This window comes from Scyliorhinus torazame, chromosome 11 (assembly GCF_047496885.1).
Source record: "Scyliorhinus torazame isolate Kashiwa2021f chromosome 11, sScyTor2.1, whole genome shotgun sequence".
Classification (NCBI taxonomy): Eukaryota; Metazoa; Chordata; class Chondrichthyes; order Carcharhiniformes; family Scyliorhinidae; genus Scyliorhinus; species Scyliorhinus torazame.
Window position 1 is genome coordinate 94731180 of NC_092717.1, and position 16731 is coordinate 94747910.

A 16731-nucleotide genomic window follows, 5' to 3' on the forward strand; every position below is an offset into this window, starting at 1 on the left:
TTTTCTGAGACTAAGTGCAGAGGATCTGTGGCGTTTTACGGCAAAAATATCGGCGGCGTCCCCTCACAAATCCTGCGACCGGTGAGGGGCTAGCAGCCGCGCCGCATAAAACACCCGACTCCCACGATATAAACGGCCGGAGAATAGCCGGGTCCGTGGCCGCGCATGTGCACGGCGATGAACTGGACAGTCTGCAGCCACCATGCCGGGTTCCTGACCGCTGAGACCACACGTTCCCCCATGCGCTCGGGAACTCCGTCCATTGGGGATGGAGCCTTCAGGTGACACGCTAAGGCTGTGCCAACAGCGTGCGCGCGTGACGCGATAACACCATTTCGGAGGGGGCGGAGCATACAAAACCTGCGTCAAACGGGCGCTGTCCCTGATTTCGACATGAAAAAGGATTCTCTGCCCGATTGCCGATTACGAAAGCATCGTATGGGAATGGAGAATCCCGCCCAATGAGTAGAAAAACTGCATTTTGGTTTATCTATTTAGTTATATACATGGATTGGTGATTGGTCAGAAGCATCAAAATTGTAGTTGGTTTGAGTGTGATATAAGAAGTTGCGTCATTATTTTTGACTGTTTACATTATCCACATGGTCCTGTATCTGGGTAAAGCATCTGTGCTGTGGCCCAACTGAGAAGTTATCCATTTACATTCAGAACAGTATTCCTGCCTTGCAGCCTGGACCTCCATGTCCCCAAGCTTTCTAGCTTCATCCCCTACCACCACCCCAGCTACTGCACTCTGTTTCCTTTGAGGCCTGGAACATCCCACTGGGGTTAGCTACATAACTGCTAAATGTAAATCCATTAGGTGGGAGTAGGAAATTGGCCCTAATGGCATTGTGTACTCCGACAATTCTGGAATTTATCCCACAGAAATAATGGGATCTTAAAAAGATGTCCATTGGCGATGACGGGTATTTTCACAGGTAATGCAGTTGCAAGGAACGTATTTCCTGTCGATGCCTACCCCAGAGGAAGCCAGCTACACTGTCGCAAATGTCCCACACCAGGCAAATACAATCGACAGATGTGAAACTCTCACTCGGAGCATGTTTTTCAAACAAAAAATGATCTATGAGTCTAAACCTTGGAAAAGCTGGTCACTGGCAGGTTACCCTGTCAAGTTAAATTCTGTCAAAATAGAAATACTAATCGGGGGTCTGTCGCTTTGGGGATGCTGCATATTCATGAAGTCCAGCCCATCCATTTATACTCTGCGCTGTTTCAGGAACAGAGTTAGATACATAGATACTTAGAAGATAGGAGCAGGAGGAGGCCTTTTGGCCCTTCGAGCCTTCTCCGCCATTCATCACGATCATGGCTGATCATCCAACTCAATAGCCTAATTCTGCTTTCTCCCCATAGCCTTTGATCCCATTCTCACCAAGTGCTATATCCAACCGCCTCTTGAATATATTCAAAGTTTTAGCATCAAAAAAAGATTAACTTCCGGTTACATCCCATTTATACTCTGGGCTGTTTCATGAGAGTGGTATACTCCACTCCTGGGCCATTGGACACTTCTCCATTTTGCCAAATTTTCCATGCTGCTCCACCCACGACCCCCTCCATTTTATGTAATTTATGTCTTCTTTGTGCAAACTGGCAAGGGCACTGTCAAGGTACCAGGCTGACGGTGTGCCTGTGCCAGGATTGAGCACGGGGGTGCCCTGCCAATATATGGTGGGCTACCAGGGGCTCGAGGACCTCCAACAGGTGAGTTGGGGCATGGGTTGGGGGGGGGAGGGGGCAGCCTCTGGGCAGGGTCTGCGGCCTCGCCGGGAGGGGGCAGCCTCGGGGCAGGGTCTGCAGCCTCAACGGGAAGGGCAGCCTCAGGGCAGGGTTTGCGGCCTCGCCGGGAGGGGGCAGCCTCCGGGTAGGGTGTGCGGCCTTGCCAGGAAGGGCAGCCTCAGGGCAGGGTGTGCGGCCTCGGCGGGGGAATATGGCAGCCTCGGGGCAGGGTGTGCAGCCTCGCTGGGAGGGGCAGCCTCGGGGCAGGGTCTGCGGCCTTGCTGGGAGGGGCAGCCTCAGGGCAGGGTGTGCGGCCTCGCCGGGAAGGGGCAGCCTCATGGCAGGGTTTGCGGCCTCGCCAGGAGGGGGCAGCCTCGGTAGGGTTTGCGGCCTTGACAGGAAGGGCAGCCTCAGGGCAGGGTGTGCGGCCTCGGCGGGGGAATATGGCAGCCTCTGGGCAGGGTGTGCAGCCTCGCTGGGAGGGGCAGCCTCGGGGCAGGGTCTGCGGCCTTGCTGGGAGGGGCAGCCTCAGGGCAGGGTGTGCAGCCTCGGCGGGGGAATATGGCAGCCTCGGGGCAGGGTGTGCAGCCTCGGTGGGAAGGGCAGCCACAGGGCAGGGTGTGCGGCCTTGCCAGGGAGGGCAGCCACAGGGCAGGGTGTGCGGCCTCGCCGGGAGGGGCAGCCTCGGGGCAGGGTGATGCGACCATCAATTCACACAAGATGATTAGTAGAAGTGAGCAGTGGTTTTAATAAGCTGGATCTGTGCCTGCCTGCGACTGCTCTGTACTGTGTGCCGTCTACAGACTGCAGATCTATATACCACCCCTGAGGGGACGGAGTCACAGGCGGAGCCCACAAGGGCATCAACATAATACAATACAGTGGTGAATTGCAATACGTTCACCACATTCACTCCCTGTTAAAAAATTGAAGTCCAGCGAGAGTGAAGTGGGCTCGCAGACTGAGTCTGTCCGGCACCTTGATCGTTCTCTGTGATCGCCTCAGCTCCGGCTTCGCTGCGGGCACGGGGGTTGGGCTTGTTGACTCTGGGAGTATGTTGTCTGGAGCTTCATCACGGTGGGTCGGCGATGGGGGGAGGGGGGTGTAGGCCTTGTAGGGGTGGGGGCGGTGTTTGGTGTAGTGGGGGGCAGCTTAGGTGATGGTCGCTGGGGAACCGGCGGGTGTCAGATCCCGGAGGGAGACTATATCTTGTCGGCCGTCACGGTGCGTCACGTAGACATACTGAGGGTTGGCATGTAGGAGCTGGACCCTCTCGACCAGGGGGTCGGCTTATGGCTCCTTGCGTGCTTCCGGAGGAGGAAAGGCCCCAGTGTTGTCAGCCAGGACGGAAGCGAGGCCCCAGAGGTGGATTTTCTGGGGAAGACAAATAGACGGTCGTGAGGGGTCTCGTTCGTGGCTGTGCAGAGGAGCGACCGAATGGAGTGGAGCGCGTTGGGGAGGACCTCCTGCCAGCGGGAAACTGGGAGACTTCTAGGCCGTAGGGCCAGAAGGACAGCCTTCCATGCCGTCGCGTTCTCCCTCTTCACGTGTCCGTTTCCTCGGGGGTTGTAGCTGGTAGTCCTGCTCGAGGCGATGCCCTTCCCGAGCAGGTACTGACGCAGCTCATCGCTCATAAACGAGGAGCCCCGGTCACTGTGGATGTAAGTGGGGAAACCGAATAGGGTGAAGATGCTGTGCAGGGCCTTAATGACAGTGGCCACGGTCATGTCGGGGCATGGGATGGTACTCGTCAACGACGTTGATAAAATACACGTTGCGGTCAGTGGAGGGGAGGGGGCCTTTGAAATCGACGCTGAGGTGCTCAAAGGGGCGGGATGCCTTTACCAGGTGGCCTTGTCTGCCCGATAGAAGTGCGGCTTGCACTCCGCGCAGACTTGGCAGTCCCTGGTCATGGCCCTGACCTCCTCGGTGGAGTAGGTCAGGTTGCGGGCCTTGATGAAGTGGAGAAGCCAGGTGACAGATCATTGTGGATGGCCCGAAGTCGGTCATCTTGCCCACTGGCGCATGTGCCGCGGGACAGGGCATCTGGGGGCTCATTGTGCTTCCCAGGACGATACCCAATATCGTAATTATAGGTGGCGAGTTCGATTCTCCACTTCAAGATTTTATCATTCTTGATTTTGCCCCGCTGTGTGTTGTTGAACATAAAGGCTACCGATCGTTGGTCGGTGACGAGGGTGAACCTCCTACCGGCCAGGTAGTGCCTCCAATGCCGCACAGCTTCCACAATGGCTTGAGCTTCCTTTTCGACAGCGGAGTGTCGAATCTCGGAGGCGTTGAGGGTACAGGAAAAGAAGGCCAAGGACCTGCCTGCCTGGTTAACGGTAGCGGCAGGGCGACATCCGACGCATCGCTCTCCAGGGGATGGACTCATCAACCGCGTGCATCACAGCCTTGGTAATGTCTGCCTTGATGCGGCTGAAGGCCAGGTGGGCCTCAATCGTCAGGGGAAAGATGGTGTCTTTGATAAGTGGGGTGGCTTTGTCCGCTTGTTGGGGACCCACTGGGCATAATATGAAAAGAACCCCAGACATCCTTTCAGGGCCTTGGGGCAGTGGGGAAGGGGAAGGGGAATTTGCAGGAGCGGGCGCATGCGGTCGGGTCGGGCCCTAGGACTCCGTTTTCCATGACATAGCCGAGGATGGCTAGTCGGGTTGTGTGGAAAATGCATTTCTCCTTGTTGTAGGTGAGATTAAGGGATTGGGAGGTTTGGAGGAACTTCTGAAGATTAGTGTTGTGGACCTGCTGATCATGGCCGCAGATGGTGACGTTATCCAAGTACGGGAACGTGGCCTGCAGCCCGTACTGGTCAACATTCGGTCCATCGTTCTCTGGAAGACCGAGACCCCCATTGGTGACGCCGAAGGGGACCCTGAGGAAGTGGAAGAGGCGGCCGCCTGCCTCAAAGGCAGTGTAGTGGCGGTCTTCCGGGTGGATCGGAAGCTGGTGGTATGCAGACTTCAGATCTACCGTGGAGAAAACCCGGTGGTGTGCAATCTGATTAGCCATGTCCGCTATGTGGGGAAGGGGGTATGCATAGAGTTGTGTGTAACGATATAAGATCTGGCTGTAGTCTACAACTATCCGGTTCTTTTCCCCGGTCCTGACGACTACCACTTGGGCTCTCCAGGGGCTATTACTGGCCTCGATGATCCCCTCCCTCAAGACTTGATAAAAGTCCTGTCCTGGGCACTGTACCGCCTGCTCTTGGTGACGACGGGTTTACAGTCGGAGGTGAGGTTCGCGAAGAGCGAGGGAGGGGCGACCTTAAGGGTCGCGAGGCTACATATGGTGAGAGGGGATAGGGGTCCGCTAAACTGCAGGGTCAGGCTTCTGAGGTTGCACTGGAAATCCAGTCCTAACAAGAGAGGAGCGCAGAGATGGGGAAGGACATAGAGTTTAAAATTGGCGTACTCGGCGCCCTGTATCGCGAGGTTCGTGACACAGTACCCCCGGATCGGCACTGAATTGATCCGGACGCAAGGGAGATTGGGATGCGGGGGAAATCGGGAGGGACCAGCGCCTTACCGTGGCCAGATCAATGAAGCTCTCCGTGCTCCCGGAGTCAAACAGACGGGGCGTTTCATACCTATAGACCCGGACGGTCATCATGGAGTTCTTGAGGTGCTTGGGCTGTGACTAGTCGAGAGTGACAGCGCCAAGCTGCGGGTAGCCGGCGTGGTCGGTGGTAGCGGGGTGGTCCCACAATCACGGCCCCCATCGGTCGAACGTGTCGGCCGGCGTTGAAGATGGCGGCCCCCGTCGGTCGCACGTGTCGGGTGGCGTTGAAGATGGCGGCCAAGATGGCGGCCCCCATGTGTCGCACCTGTCGGTTAGGGTTAAAGATGGCTGCCCCCATGGATAGCACGAGACGGATGACGCGTCAGAAAGGGGTGTTACCGGCAGGCACGCAGCCATGCTGCGGGTCTGTGAGTCGGGCCTGCGAATTTGGAACTTTGGTCGGGCCAAGCAGACTTTGGCAAAATGTCCTTTCTTGCCGCAGTCGCTGCAGGTCGCATTCCGAGCTGGGCAACGCTGCCTGGGGTGCTGGTTCTGACCGCAGAAATAGCAAGGTGGCCCCCCGGGTTGGGCGGGCAGTCGTGCAGCACAGGCCTGGGACACCCTCGGGTCGGGTGATGGTCGCTCCTCCGGCGCCCACGAGGAAATCGCGTGGTCGGAGGGGAAAGCATTTAGGCTCTGGAAGGCTACCTCTAATGAGGTGGATAATTTTACTGTCTCTTCTAGGTCGAGGGGGCCCTTTTCGAGCAAGCGCTGTCTGACATTGTTGGACCGGACTCCAGCCACATGGGTGTCCCAGATGCCTGTGGGTTGCGTTCCAGTCAATCAGGTTTGAGGGCGGTTTCCATTGCGATATCTTAGCTTATTAAATTGATGCGACCATCAATTCACACGCGACGATTAGTAGAAGTGAACAGTGGTTTTAATAAGCTAGATCTGTGCCTGCCTGCAACTGCTCTATACTGGGTGCCGCCTACAGGCTGCAGATCTATACACCCCCGAGGGTACAATACAGTGGCGAATTGTAGCAGCAATGCGGGAAGGGCAGTCTCAGCGCAAGTTGTGCAGCCTTGGCGGGGGAATATGGCAGCCTCGGGGCAGGGTGTGCGGCCTCACCATGAGGGGCAGCCTCAGGGCAGGGTGTGCGGCCTCACCATGAGGGGCAGCCTCAGGGCAGGGTGTGCGACCTCGCCGGGAGGGGCAGCCTCGGGGCAGGGTGTGCGGCCTCGCCATGAGGGGCAGCCTCAGGGCAGGGTGTGCGACCTCGCCGGGAGGGGCAGCCTCGGGGCAGGGTGTGCGGCCTTGCTGGGAGGGGCAGCCTCAGGGCAGGGTGTGCGGCCTCGCCATGAGGGGCAGCCTCAGGGCAGGGTGTGCAGCCTCGCCATGAGGGGCAGCCTCAGGGCAGGGTGTGCGACCTCGCCGGGAGGGGCAGCCTCGGGGCAGGGTGTGCGGCCTTGCTGGGAGAGGCAGCCTCAGGGCAGGGTGTGCGGCCTTGGCGGGAGGGGGCAGCTTCAAGGCAGGTTTTGCAGCCTCTGGGCAGGGTGTGCGGCCTTGGCGGGAGGGGACAGCCTCAGGGCAGGGTGTACGGCCTCGCCGGGAGTGGCAGCCTCAGGGCAGGGTGTACGGCCTCGCCGGGAGGGGCAGCCTCAGGGCAGGGTGTACGGCCTCGCCGGGAGTGGCAGCCTCAGGGCAGGATTTGCGGCCTCGGCGGGAAGGGCAGTCTCAGGGCAGGATGTACGGCCTCGCCGGGAGTGGCAGCCTCAGGGCAGGGTGTACGGCCTCGCCGGGAGTGGCAGCCTCACGGCAGGATTTGCGACCTCGGCGGGAAGGGCAGCCTCTGGGCAGGGTCTGCAGCCTCGGTTGGAGGGGCAGCCACAGGGCAGAGTCTGCGGCCTCGGCGGGAAGGGCAGTCTCAGGGCAGGGTGTGCGGCCTCGGCGGGAAGGGCAGTCTCCAGGGCAGGATGTGCGGCCTCGCCGGGAGGGGGCAGCCTCAGGGCAGGGCCTGTGGCCTCGGTTGGAGGGGCAGCCACAGGGCAGGGTCTGCGGCCTCGGCGGGAAGGGCAGTCTCAGGGCAGGGTGTGCGGCCTCGGCGGGAAGGGCAGTCTCAGGGCAGGGTGTGCGGCCTCGGCGGGAAGGGCAGTCTCAGGGCAGGGTGTGCGGCCTCGGTGGGAAGGGCAGTCTCCGGGCAGGATGTGCGGCCTCGCCGGGAGGGGGCAGCCTCCGGGCAGGGTCTGTGGCCTCGGTTGGAGGGGCAGCCACAGGGCAGGGTCTGCGGCCTCGGCGGGAAGGGCAGTCTCAGGGCAGGGTGTGCGGCCTCGGCGGGAAGGGCAGTCTCAGGGCAGGGTGTGCGGCCTCGGCGGGAAGGGCAGTCTCAGGGCAGGGTGTGCGGCCTCGGCGGGAAGGGCAGTCTCAGGGCAGGGTGTGCGGCCTCGGCGGGAAGGGCAGTCTCCGGGCAGGATGTGCGGCCTCGCCAGGAGGGGGCAGCCTCAGGGCAGGGTCTGTGGCCTCGGTTGGAGGGGCAGCCACAGGGCAGGGTCTGCGGCCTCGGCGGGAAGGGCAGTCTCAGGGCAGGGTGTGCGGCCTCGGCGGGAAGGGCAGTCTCAGGGCAGGGTGTGCGGCCTCGGCGGGAAGGGCAGTCTCAGGGCAGGGTGTGCGGCCTCGGCGGGAAGGGCAGTCTCAGGGCAGGGTGTGCGGCCTCGGCGGGAAGGGCAGTCTCAGGGCAGGGTGTGCGGCCTCGGCGGGAAGTGCAGTCTCAGGGTAGGGTGTGCGACCTCGGCGTGAGGGGCAATTATAAAAGAGTGCCGCTAGATAACAGTTGATTCCCACCCAGAACAGACACTTGAATCACGCTGTCTGAAGGCCTTTTTCTATTTTTTCAACATGACCAAAGTTGAAACTTGCCTGAAGATATGCAACATAAAAACTGATGAGACAAGGGACAGGAGGTGGGCAGGCAACAGACTCTAGTGGCTATGTTTTAAATGTGAAAGTGAGGAAATGGGGGAATCTTAATTTATAAGAACGTCAACAATTGAAGAAGTTGAACCAGAAAGTCATCCACCGGGAGAAAATGCTGACATCTCGACGCCTGCATCTGAGCTGTCACCACACAAACCGGAGACAAGTGAAACTGCTGAATTGCTGGGAATTCAACCAGAGACTCAATCAGCACATTGATCTCGAGGTGCGGTATGACGAGAACAGGGAGAGCAGTGAGATCAGCTGTATGGGCCAATGTGGGAGTTTCTATAAGGTTTGTTCATTTTGAAGGTACCCATGAAACCCAGTGTCTTGGCCGTGTCTGCGTGGGTCTCACCCCCACAACCCAAAGATGTACAGGGTAGGCGGATTGGCCACGCTAAATTGTCCCTTAATTGGGGGAAAAAAAAGAATTGGGCACTCTAAATTAATTTTAAAAATTCAAGGGCGGGATTCTCCGCGAACCGGCGGGGCGAACCACTCCGGCGTCGGGCTGCCCCGTCCTCCGCACCTTCAGGGGCAAGGCCGGCAACTGAGTGTTTGGCGCCACGCCAGCCGGTGCAGAAGGGCTTGGCGCCACATCAACCGGCGCCGAAGGGCCTCCGCCGTCCGGCACACGTTGGCGCATACGCGGGTGCACCTGTGTGTGCTGCCGTCATCCCGGCGCATGCGCGGGAGGGTTCGTCCCCGCACTGGCCATGGCGGAGGTTGACAGCGACCGTTGCGGAGGGAACGAGTGCCTCCATGGCACAGGCCCGCTCGCGGACCGGAGAATCGCCGGGGTTGGCGATGCCAACGGCCCCCGACTGGCGCGATTCCCGCCCCCGCCAAAACCCATGCGCCGAAGAATTCGGCAGCCGGTGGGGGCGGGATTCATGCTGCCCCCCCCAGCGGGGGGGTCGGAAAATCCCGCCCCAAGTGTCTCGGAGTGTAGGTGGCAAGGGGTTTCCACACAACAGTACTTGTAAGAAATTTAAATTACTTTCACCCCTTTTAGTTGCATACTTCAGATGATCCAACTTTGTGAGGATGTGTTCAGTTATACAGCTCAATCATCTTTCATAATCACAAACAAGGGACAACATCGTGAAAAATAAATAGCCAAACCCACTCTTTCTGGTAGGGTACTTGTCAATGTTCCCAGGCCTCTATACTGGCGTCATTATCCAAGTCCTAAGCAGGTACCCTTTATTGCTCAAGAACCACCTGGTCACCCTGGAATGTCCCTCAAAGATGCTGGGGATCTCCGACTACCCCCAGGAAGTATAGCTGTCATGCACACCCTGGGCAGCGTGCACACACGTGCATAATCGTCATGCGGTGGTCGCACACAAGTTGGACGTTCAGGGAGGAACCCCTTCCTATTGATGCAGGGCACTCCGGCGCACGCAAGGTGTCATGCATGCCCTCTATCCCCTGGACCTGGGGCATCCTGGCGATGGCAGGGAACCCTGCTGCTCGGGCATTCTGTTGGGCTTGGTCCGGGTCAAAGTTTATATCGTTAGCTGCCCGGGGGAACAGGGCATCCGGAATGATCCTGAGGTGCGATGACCTTGACGGCCATTGGGAGCGGGTGTCTCCCTCCTCTCATGTGGTGCCAAATTCGGGCGGAGCCTGCTGCGGCACACGCTGTCATCATCTGTTCAAGCGACCAATTATGCCTGTGCACCTTGGGCCATCGCCAGCCTCCTCCTCTGGGGGTCACCGTTCAACACTCCTGTTGCCACCCCATTGAGGTTGTCATCTGAATCCTCTATCAGAACGTGTCTGCCACATAAACTACCATTTCAGTGTGGCTTGGCTGCAGTCCACCTGTGCCTGGATAACTCGCTGTGTGATGATCCTAACTCTATATTAACCTCAAAGGTCTGCCAGTATTTAAGCGGGTGGCAACGAGTGTGAGATCAAGTGATGGATCTCTTTGTTCACGCTGTTCTGTGCTGGTCTCTCCCTCTTTCTCCTTGGACTACTGTAGCTGGTTTTATGGTGTGGAGAATCATCTCCTTTATAGATTTCAGGAGAGGCATGTGGCCTTGCCCATCACTGGCACTCTGTTGTGTGCCTCTTTTCTCTGCAAGATAGAATGCAGAATGCCAATGGTTCTGAAATACTCTGGGTAATGTGCCCACCATAGCTGAGGGCAGCATGGTGGTAAAGTGGTGAGCAGTAGTGCCTCACAGCGCCAGGGACCTGGGTTTGATTCGGTGACTGTGTGGAGTTTGCACATTCTCCCGCATCTGTGTGGGTTTATGCCAGGTGCTCCGGTTTCCTCCCACAGCTCAAAAGATGTGCAGGTTATGTGGATTGGCCATGATCTAAGCACAGGGTTGAGAGGATAGGGTGTGGGGGGGGGGGCTAGGTAAAGTGCTCTTTCACAGGGTCAGTGTAGGCTCAATGGGCCAAATGGCCTCCTGCACTGTGTGGGATTCTATGAATAACTTGGGTATGTGGAGTCAGTGAAAGGTGGGTGCCAAATGATCATCGGATCCAGAACCTAGGAGTTAATCCCTCTGGCCATCTGCTCCCACTCTGTTCTGAGGGTAGCTCTTAAAGGTCTCCTGTCCTACATTGGAAGCATAGAGGCCAACTTGCATGACCCTGACACTGTAGCTGGAAGATTCACCTGATAGATGGGGGCATGGGAGAATGCCACCCCATGAGTTGGAACATTAACTCCTCAAAAAAATAAGTCAACCAGGCAGGTTTTGCAACTTCCCAAACAGTGCTAGCTGTCATTTAAGCAGTTGTTTTCATATTGGTGACCTTCGCTTTGTGCCTATTTAGTTGTTGTGTTAAATTGATGGCAACTGGTTTGACATTCGAATTCCATTATCATAATTCCAAACCATGGGAGAATAAATTGGCCGTGATAGTCAGTCACTTCTTTTTGTACAATACTTGGACAAAATTGTAACTAACTGTTAAACTGTGTAAAAGATGTCATAATACTTTTCATAACTGCACAATTGCAGCCCATCCTTGGATTCTACTGGTACACCATAATTACGCTGCACTGCAAACATATCTGCAGGATTATTTGACATGGAGTTTCCCTTAGTCAAGAAAAATAAATATTGGGAAAGCTGAAAATCATCACTGTATAAGAAACTGCTATATGTTATATTTCAGAAATCTTAAATAATGTCAAAATTGAAAATGTCTGTAGACAAGGTATTCATATTTTAATGACACAAAGTAATTCATAGGCATACACATTAACAAAAATTATTTTCTTCAACACTTTGTAATTTCTGAGTCTGAATAAGTCACTGAACCTTGAAGGGTGGGGGATGGTTCCATTAAGACATGATAAGGAAGTAGTTTAGATATTAGGCAAGGTAGCACAGCGGTTGTTAGCACTGCTGAATCACCTGGGTTTAAATCTGGCCTTGGGTGACTTTGTGGAGTTTGCACATTCTCCCTGTGTCTGCATAATAATCATTTCTTCTCACAAGTGGGATTCAATGAAGTTACTGTGATAATCCCCTAGTCACCACATTCCGGCACTTGTTCGGGGAGGCTGGTATGGGAATTGAATCCGCGCTGCTGGCCTTGTTCTGCATTACAAGCCGGCTGTTTAGCCCACTATGCTAAGCCAGCCCCTCGGGTGCCCTGATTGCCTCCCAAAGTCCAAAGATGTGCAGGTTAGGTGAATTGGCCATGATAAATGACCCCTTAGTGTCCAAAGGTTAGGTGGGGTTACGGGGATAGAGCAGGTGCCTGGGTCTGGGTGGGGTGCTCTTTCGGAGGGTCGATGCAAACTCAAAGGGGCCTAATGGGTCCTTCTACACTGCTGGATTCTGTGAGATATCACCTATTTGTTGTAAAAAATAACTTGAATTCATGTGTTGCCTTCCTGACTCCTATGTCTCAGACTACTTCCCTTGCGATCATAGAATCTACAGAAGGAGGCCATTCAGCCCTTGAAAGATCACCCTACTTAAGCCCACATCTCCACCCTATACCCGTAACCCCACCTAACCTTTGGACACTACGGGGCAATTTAGCGTGGCTAATCCACATAACCCGCACATCTTTGGATCAATTGCTTTGAAATACTTTCACTGCTGTTACATTGGCAAATACAGTAACCATGCTGCACACTGCCATGTCTTGCATGCAACTATTAGATGAATGACCAACTAATCTGTGTTTGGCGGCGTTAGCCAGGGAAACAATATTATGAAATAAGTGAGTGCAAAAGTTGAAAGTAGTCCCATTTCCACAAATGGATTGCCGTCTTCAATTTCAAATTACCAAGATATACTGCTTTGAAAATCTTCTCCAATTGTTAAAACAATTTAAAACAAATAAAAAGGCTCGAGCTTTGCAGTTGCTAAGATGGTGAAATGGTCAGAATTTTCCATTGTAACTCTGAGAGTGAGAGCAACTTGTGGCATCCACCATGTGCAATAGCAACTGAAATCCAGAAGCTGCTGTCGGTGATTCTACGCTTCTCCACAGGCTGAGATTTTGAAGGTTCCTCAGTTTGAAATCAAATAGACGAGAACTTCCGCGGAGGAAAGGATCATCCTATGAGCAGAGATTTGAGGAGAATGAGCCAGTACTCTTTGTAGATCTACAATGAGATGTGCTGCATTCTGCGTTTTCCCCAGCTGCATGTTTCTCGACATTGCACCGTTCGCCGGAAAACCCACAGGCAGAGTGCGCTTCAGGCGGGAGTGTGCTGCCGGTGTGAACAGGGAACCCCAGCAACCAGAGAATTCTGGCTGTGATCCCATTGAAAACTTGAAAAGTCTTGGCAGTGTAGGTACTGAGAGACCTTTTCCCCTGATTAATGATCTAAAACTAGATAAGTCTACGGATAAGAGGTCAACCATTTGGGGCTTGGATGAGGAGAAATGTCTTCATTCTGAGGGTTGTAAATCATTGGAATTCTCTAGAGTAGAGGGCTGTGGATGCTTAATAGATTGAAGGATAAAATCAAAACATTTTTGTACTCGGGAGAATCGAGGGATATGTAGATCAGGTGGAAAAGTGGAGTTGAAGTCAAAGATCAGCCTTAATCTTATTGAATGATGGAGCAGGCTGAAAGGGTCGTATGGCCTGTCCTGCTGCTATTATCCTATGTCCTTATGTATACTATTACTCTTGTGAAAACCCTTGAAAAATGGACACCTTGCTGCATGCGGGGTAACTGGATGTCAATAATTATTACTGGAAAGTCTTTCTCGCCTTGAACATTTAATTTTATATTTGTGAATTTATGGTCAATTCCACGTTTCCAAAAATAGTTTTCTTTAACATTTGTTTGATATTTCATCTTCTACCTTAATCCCATGTGCAATCTTTATTTTTCTGTCTGTTAAATTATGTTTAAAGAGTGATGGATAATCAGTTCCTTTAAACTCTCTGCTTTGCTGGCTGTGAGACTTCTTCACTGTCAGCACCTTACCCTCCTCGATAACATCGCTGTCGCTGGACGTCTGGAGGTCAATTGATTGGCGCCAGATTGAAATTAACATTGGGAAAGATGAAATCCATGGCACAGAGATGGTGATTTTTGTGGTAGCTTTCTTCAAGGTCAGTGACAAAACGCTGTTACGTCACCACTGACCACAAAGTCAAGCTGCCTGTGAACAATTAAAGCCCAAACGGATTTGCAAATTCTGAATATTCATCTTTATGATTCCAGATGGGCACTCTGAAGAGTAACACTTATTTTTCAAATACATTTATTACTTTGATAGGCTTTGGATATTCTAAAAGCAGAAAGAATTGGTCATGGATATGCAACCATTACAGATCCTGAACTCTACAAGGAAATACTACAGAAGAACATCCATATTGAGGTAATAAAAATGCTTTTGTAAATGGCAATTACAATAAACCCTGCAGTTGTATTGAAAAAATGTTTCAAATCATATTTTTATTTTTTTATATAAAGGCATGTCCCCTTTCAAGTGTTCTCACAGGAGCATGTGATCCTGATTATACAAAACATTCAGTTGTCACGTAAGTCTTTTCACATCCCAATTATTTAAAATTATGTGGTGTTTCTTAACCATATTCAAAGCTTTACATTTTCCGCATCTAACCTCAGAGTTTTATGAATGAGTTTATACTGTAAAATAAGGCATAAGCTTATTAAAGGTCTAATGCCAGAGGACAGATGGATAACTAATGTTATTTCTATATTCAAGAAAGGGGACAGAACATGTCGAGAGAATTATAGATCAGTCAACTTAACATCAATGGTAGGAAAAAGAATGGAACCCTTGCCAGAAGGAAATTAAATAGCATCAATTTTTTAAAGGGAAAATCTTGCTTGCCCAATCTTTTTGAATTTTTTGAGGCAGTAACAGAGAGAGTGGACACGTGTAATACGAGGAGGTAACAGCGAGAGTGGACACAGGTAATACGAGGAGGTAAGAGAGAGAGTGGACACAGGTAATACGAGGAGGTAACAGAGAGAGTGGACACAGGTAATACGAGAAGGTAACAGAGAGAGTGGACACAGGTAATACGGTCAATGTAATTTATCAGCATTTTCAAAAAGACATTGATAAGGTGGCTTATAGACTAATGAATAAGGTTAGAGACTGGGCTTATAGACTAATGAATAAGGTTAGAGACTGTGGAATCAAGGGACAAGTGGCAGAATGGATTGACAGCTGGCTCCCAAGAACGTGTAGTTATTCAAATTCGCAGAAGATGGAAAATATTGTTTGCTTCACAAGAAGCAGTGCTGGATCACTGCAGTTCACAATTTACATTACTGGTTGGGACTTTGGAATCAAAAGTACCGTTTCTAAACCTTGGTTAGGTCATACTTTATGCTGAATAATACGGGGTTGGATAGCTCCCACCCTCGGAAGCCATGATGCACTATGGGAAGGTTAAATAAGGGTCAAGTGGGACTGTTGCCTTTCACTGGGGGGGGGGGAGATCCTGCCTTCTGGAGCTGCTAGCCAATCCAATGCCTGGCAGCTCCATCAATTCTGGCAGCCCAAAGAATGCACTGGTGGCTGCTGTCTGGAATGTAAGAGAAGTAGGAAGCAGAAATAGGGAGAGAAATCGTTGACCCCAGTGCTTCTCTTGTTTCTCGACTACTTATTCCTCACTGAGGTTTAACCTTCCCCCTTAATCATGCATGGTACTTTTTCCCCTTCAAAACTCACCAATCAATTCTCAAACGATCACAGAAAGTTCCCAGTAAAATTATAATGGGTCATTAATATTAATGTTAAGAGCAGCAATAATACAATTCACTGTTAGTTTGTGTTCACTCTAGAAGTGATCCCACTGAGGCTTTTAAGGAAACCAGCGAGCGCAAAAGTTACTTTAACTGCATTGTGCAATATTATGAATTTGACAGGAAGCTATCCCATTAGTTATGTATAACACTCTGGAGATGATGATGCTAATTTTGGTGACTGCCTCAACCCTCTGTAACATGTTCTGCACATTGCACCATGTGGACATAGTGACAATAAATATAATTTGGGGGGAAAGATTCAAAATTGCAACTGAGATAAAGTGAACAAGATCTTTTCCATTCTGTAGAAGTAGAAGAAGAGTTTCTTCTGCCTGGGTACATCTTGTTATTATTCAATATATTTATTTCTTACAAGGGTGTAATTGGATCAAATGACTCCTAACCAATGAAGTGGAATGATTGAACAACACAGGTCTTCACTGTCAGTGAGAAGTGTTGGAGCCCTCGGGTGTCTTTGTGTGACACAAATTTTGAGAGACCATAGACTGATTAGTTCACAATTGCATATGTGTTTTCTTCAGCAAGTCCGAAGACTCTGCTTATTGATGCTTCTAACTGCAATATATTTTCAACACCGCTATGTAATACAATTTTATCACTATTTTAATACCTCAAATAACTCATATAAATCAGCAAGTTAGAGTGGAATAATAGTAAGTGGGCAAAAGGACAAGATTGAAGTAAATGGAAGTCATGTGCAGTGTAAAACAGGATATTGATTTGAAAAATCACTGTGAGCCCATTGTGCACTCCTGTCTTGGAAACCTTGCCCCACAAAGCCTTCTCACTGTAAACTTTAATTAGCAACAAAATAAACAGAACTCCACCAATGATTCTCACTGTCGTCACAAGATAATATGAATGACAAAAGCCATCGACTCAGTTCATCTCATCCATCCAAGAATGACATGCAAACATGTGTATTAGGAGCAGGAGTAAACCATTTGCCCCTCCCCACTCCAGAGTCTGCTATGCCATACATTGGGCCCGATTTAACGGAAATGAAACAGAGTCCCATGTCGGGCGCATATAGCTGGGTGTTTCCCTGTGCTTGCTGCGCCGAGAATGACCCCACTTTTAAATGGGACTCTGCTTCATTTCTGGGCCTTGGCGAGGACCACCCTGCCGAGACCAGCTCTGCTTGCTTCCCAGTGTACAAAGAGATCTCTGAATCTCCCCACCATGGCATCCGAATCATCAATGCTCCAACTTACCACTGAGGGGGT

The 16731-nt window shown here is 52.2% G+C and overlaps 1 protein-coding gene across 1 annotated transcript in view; it reads left to right on the forward strand.

Annotated features, from left to right (window-relative positions):
- LOC140385397 (adenosine deaminase-like) overlaps positions 1–16731 on the forward strand; it is a 93008-nt gene that overhangs the window by 53023 nt on the left and 23254 nt on the right. The window contains exons 8-9 of the mRNA XM_072467506.1: positions 13977–14078; positions 14174–14241. Of these exons, the coding sequence (XP_072323607.1) occupies positions 13977–14078; positions 14174–14241 (170 nt within the window). The remainder of the gene's footprint in view (positions 1–13976; positions 14079–14173; positions 14242–16731) is intronic.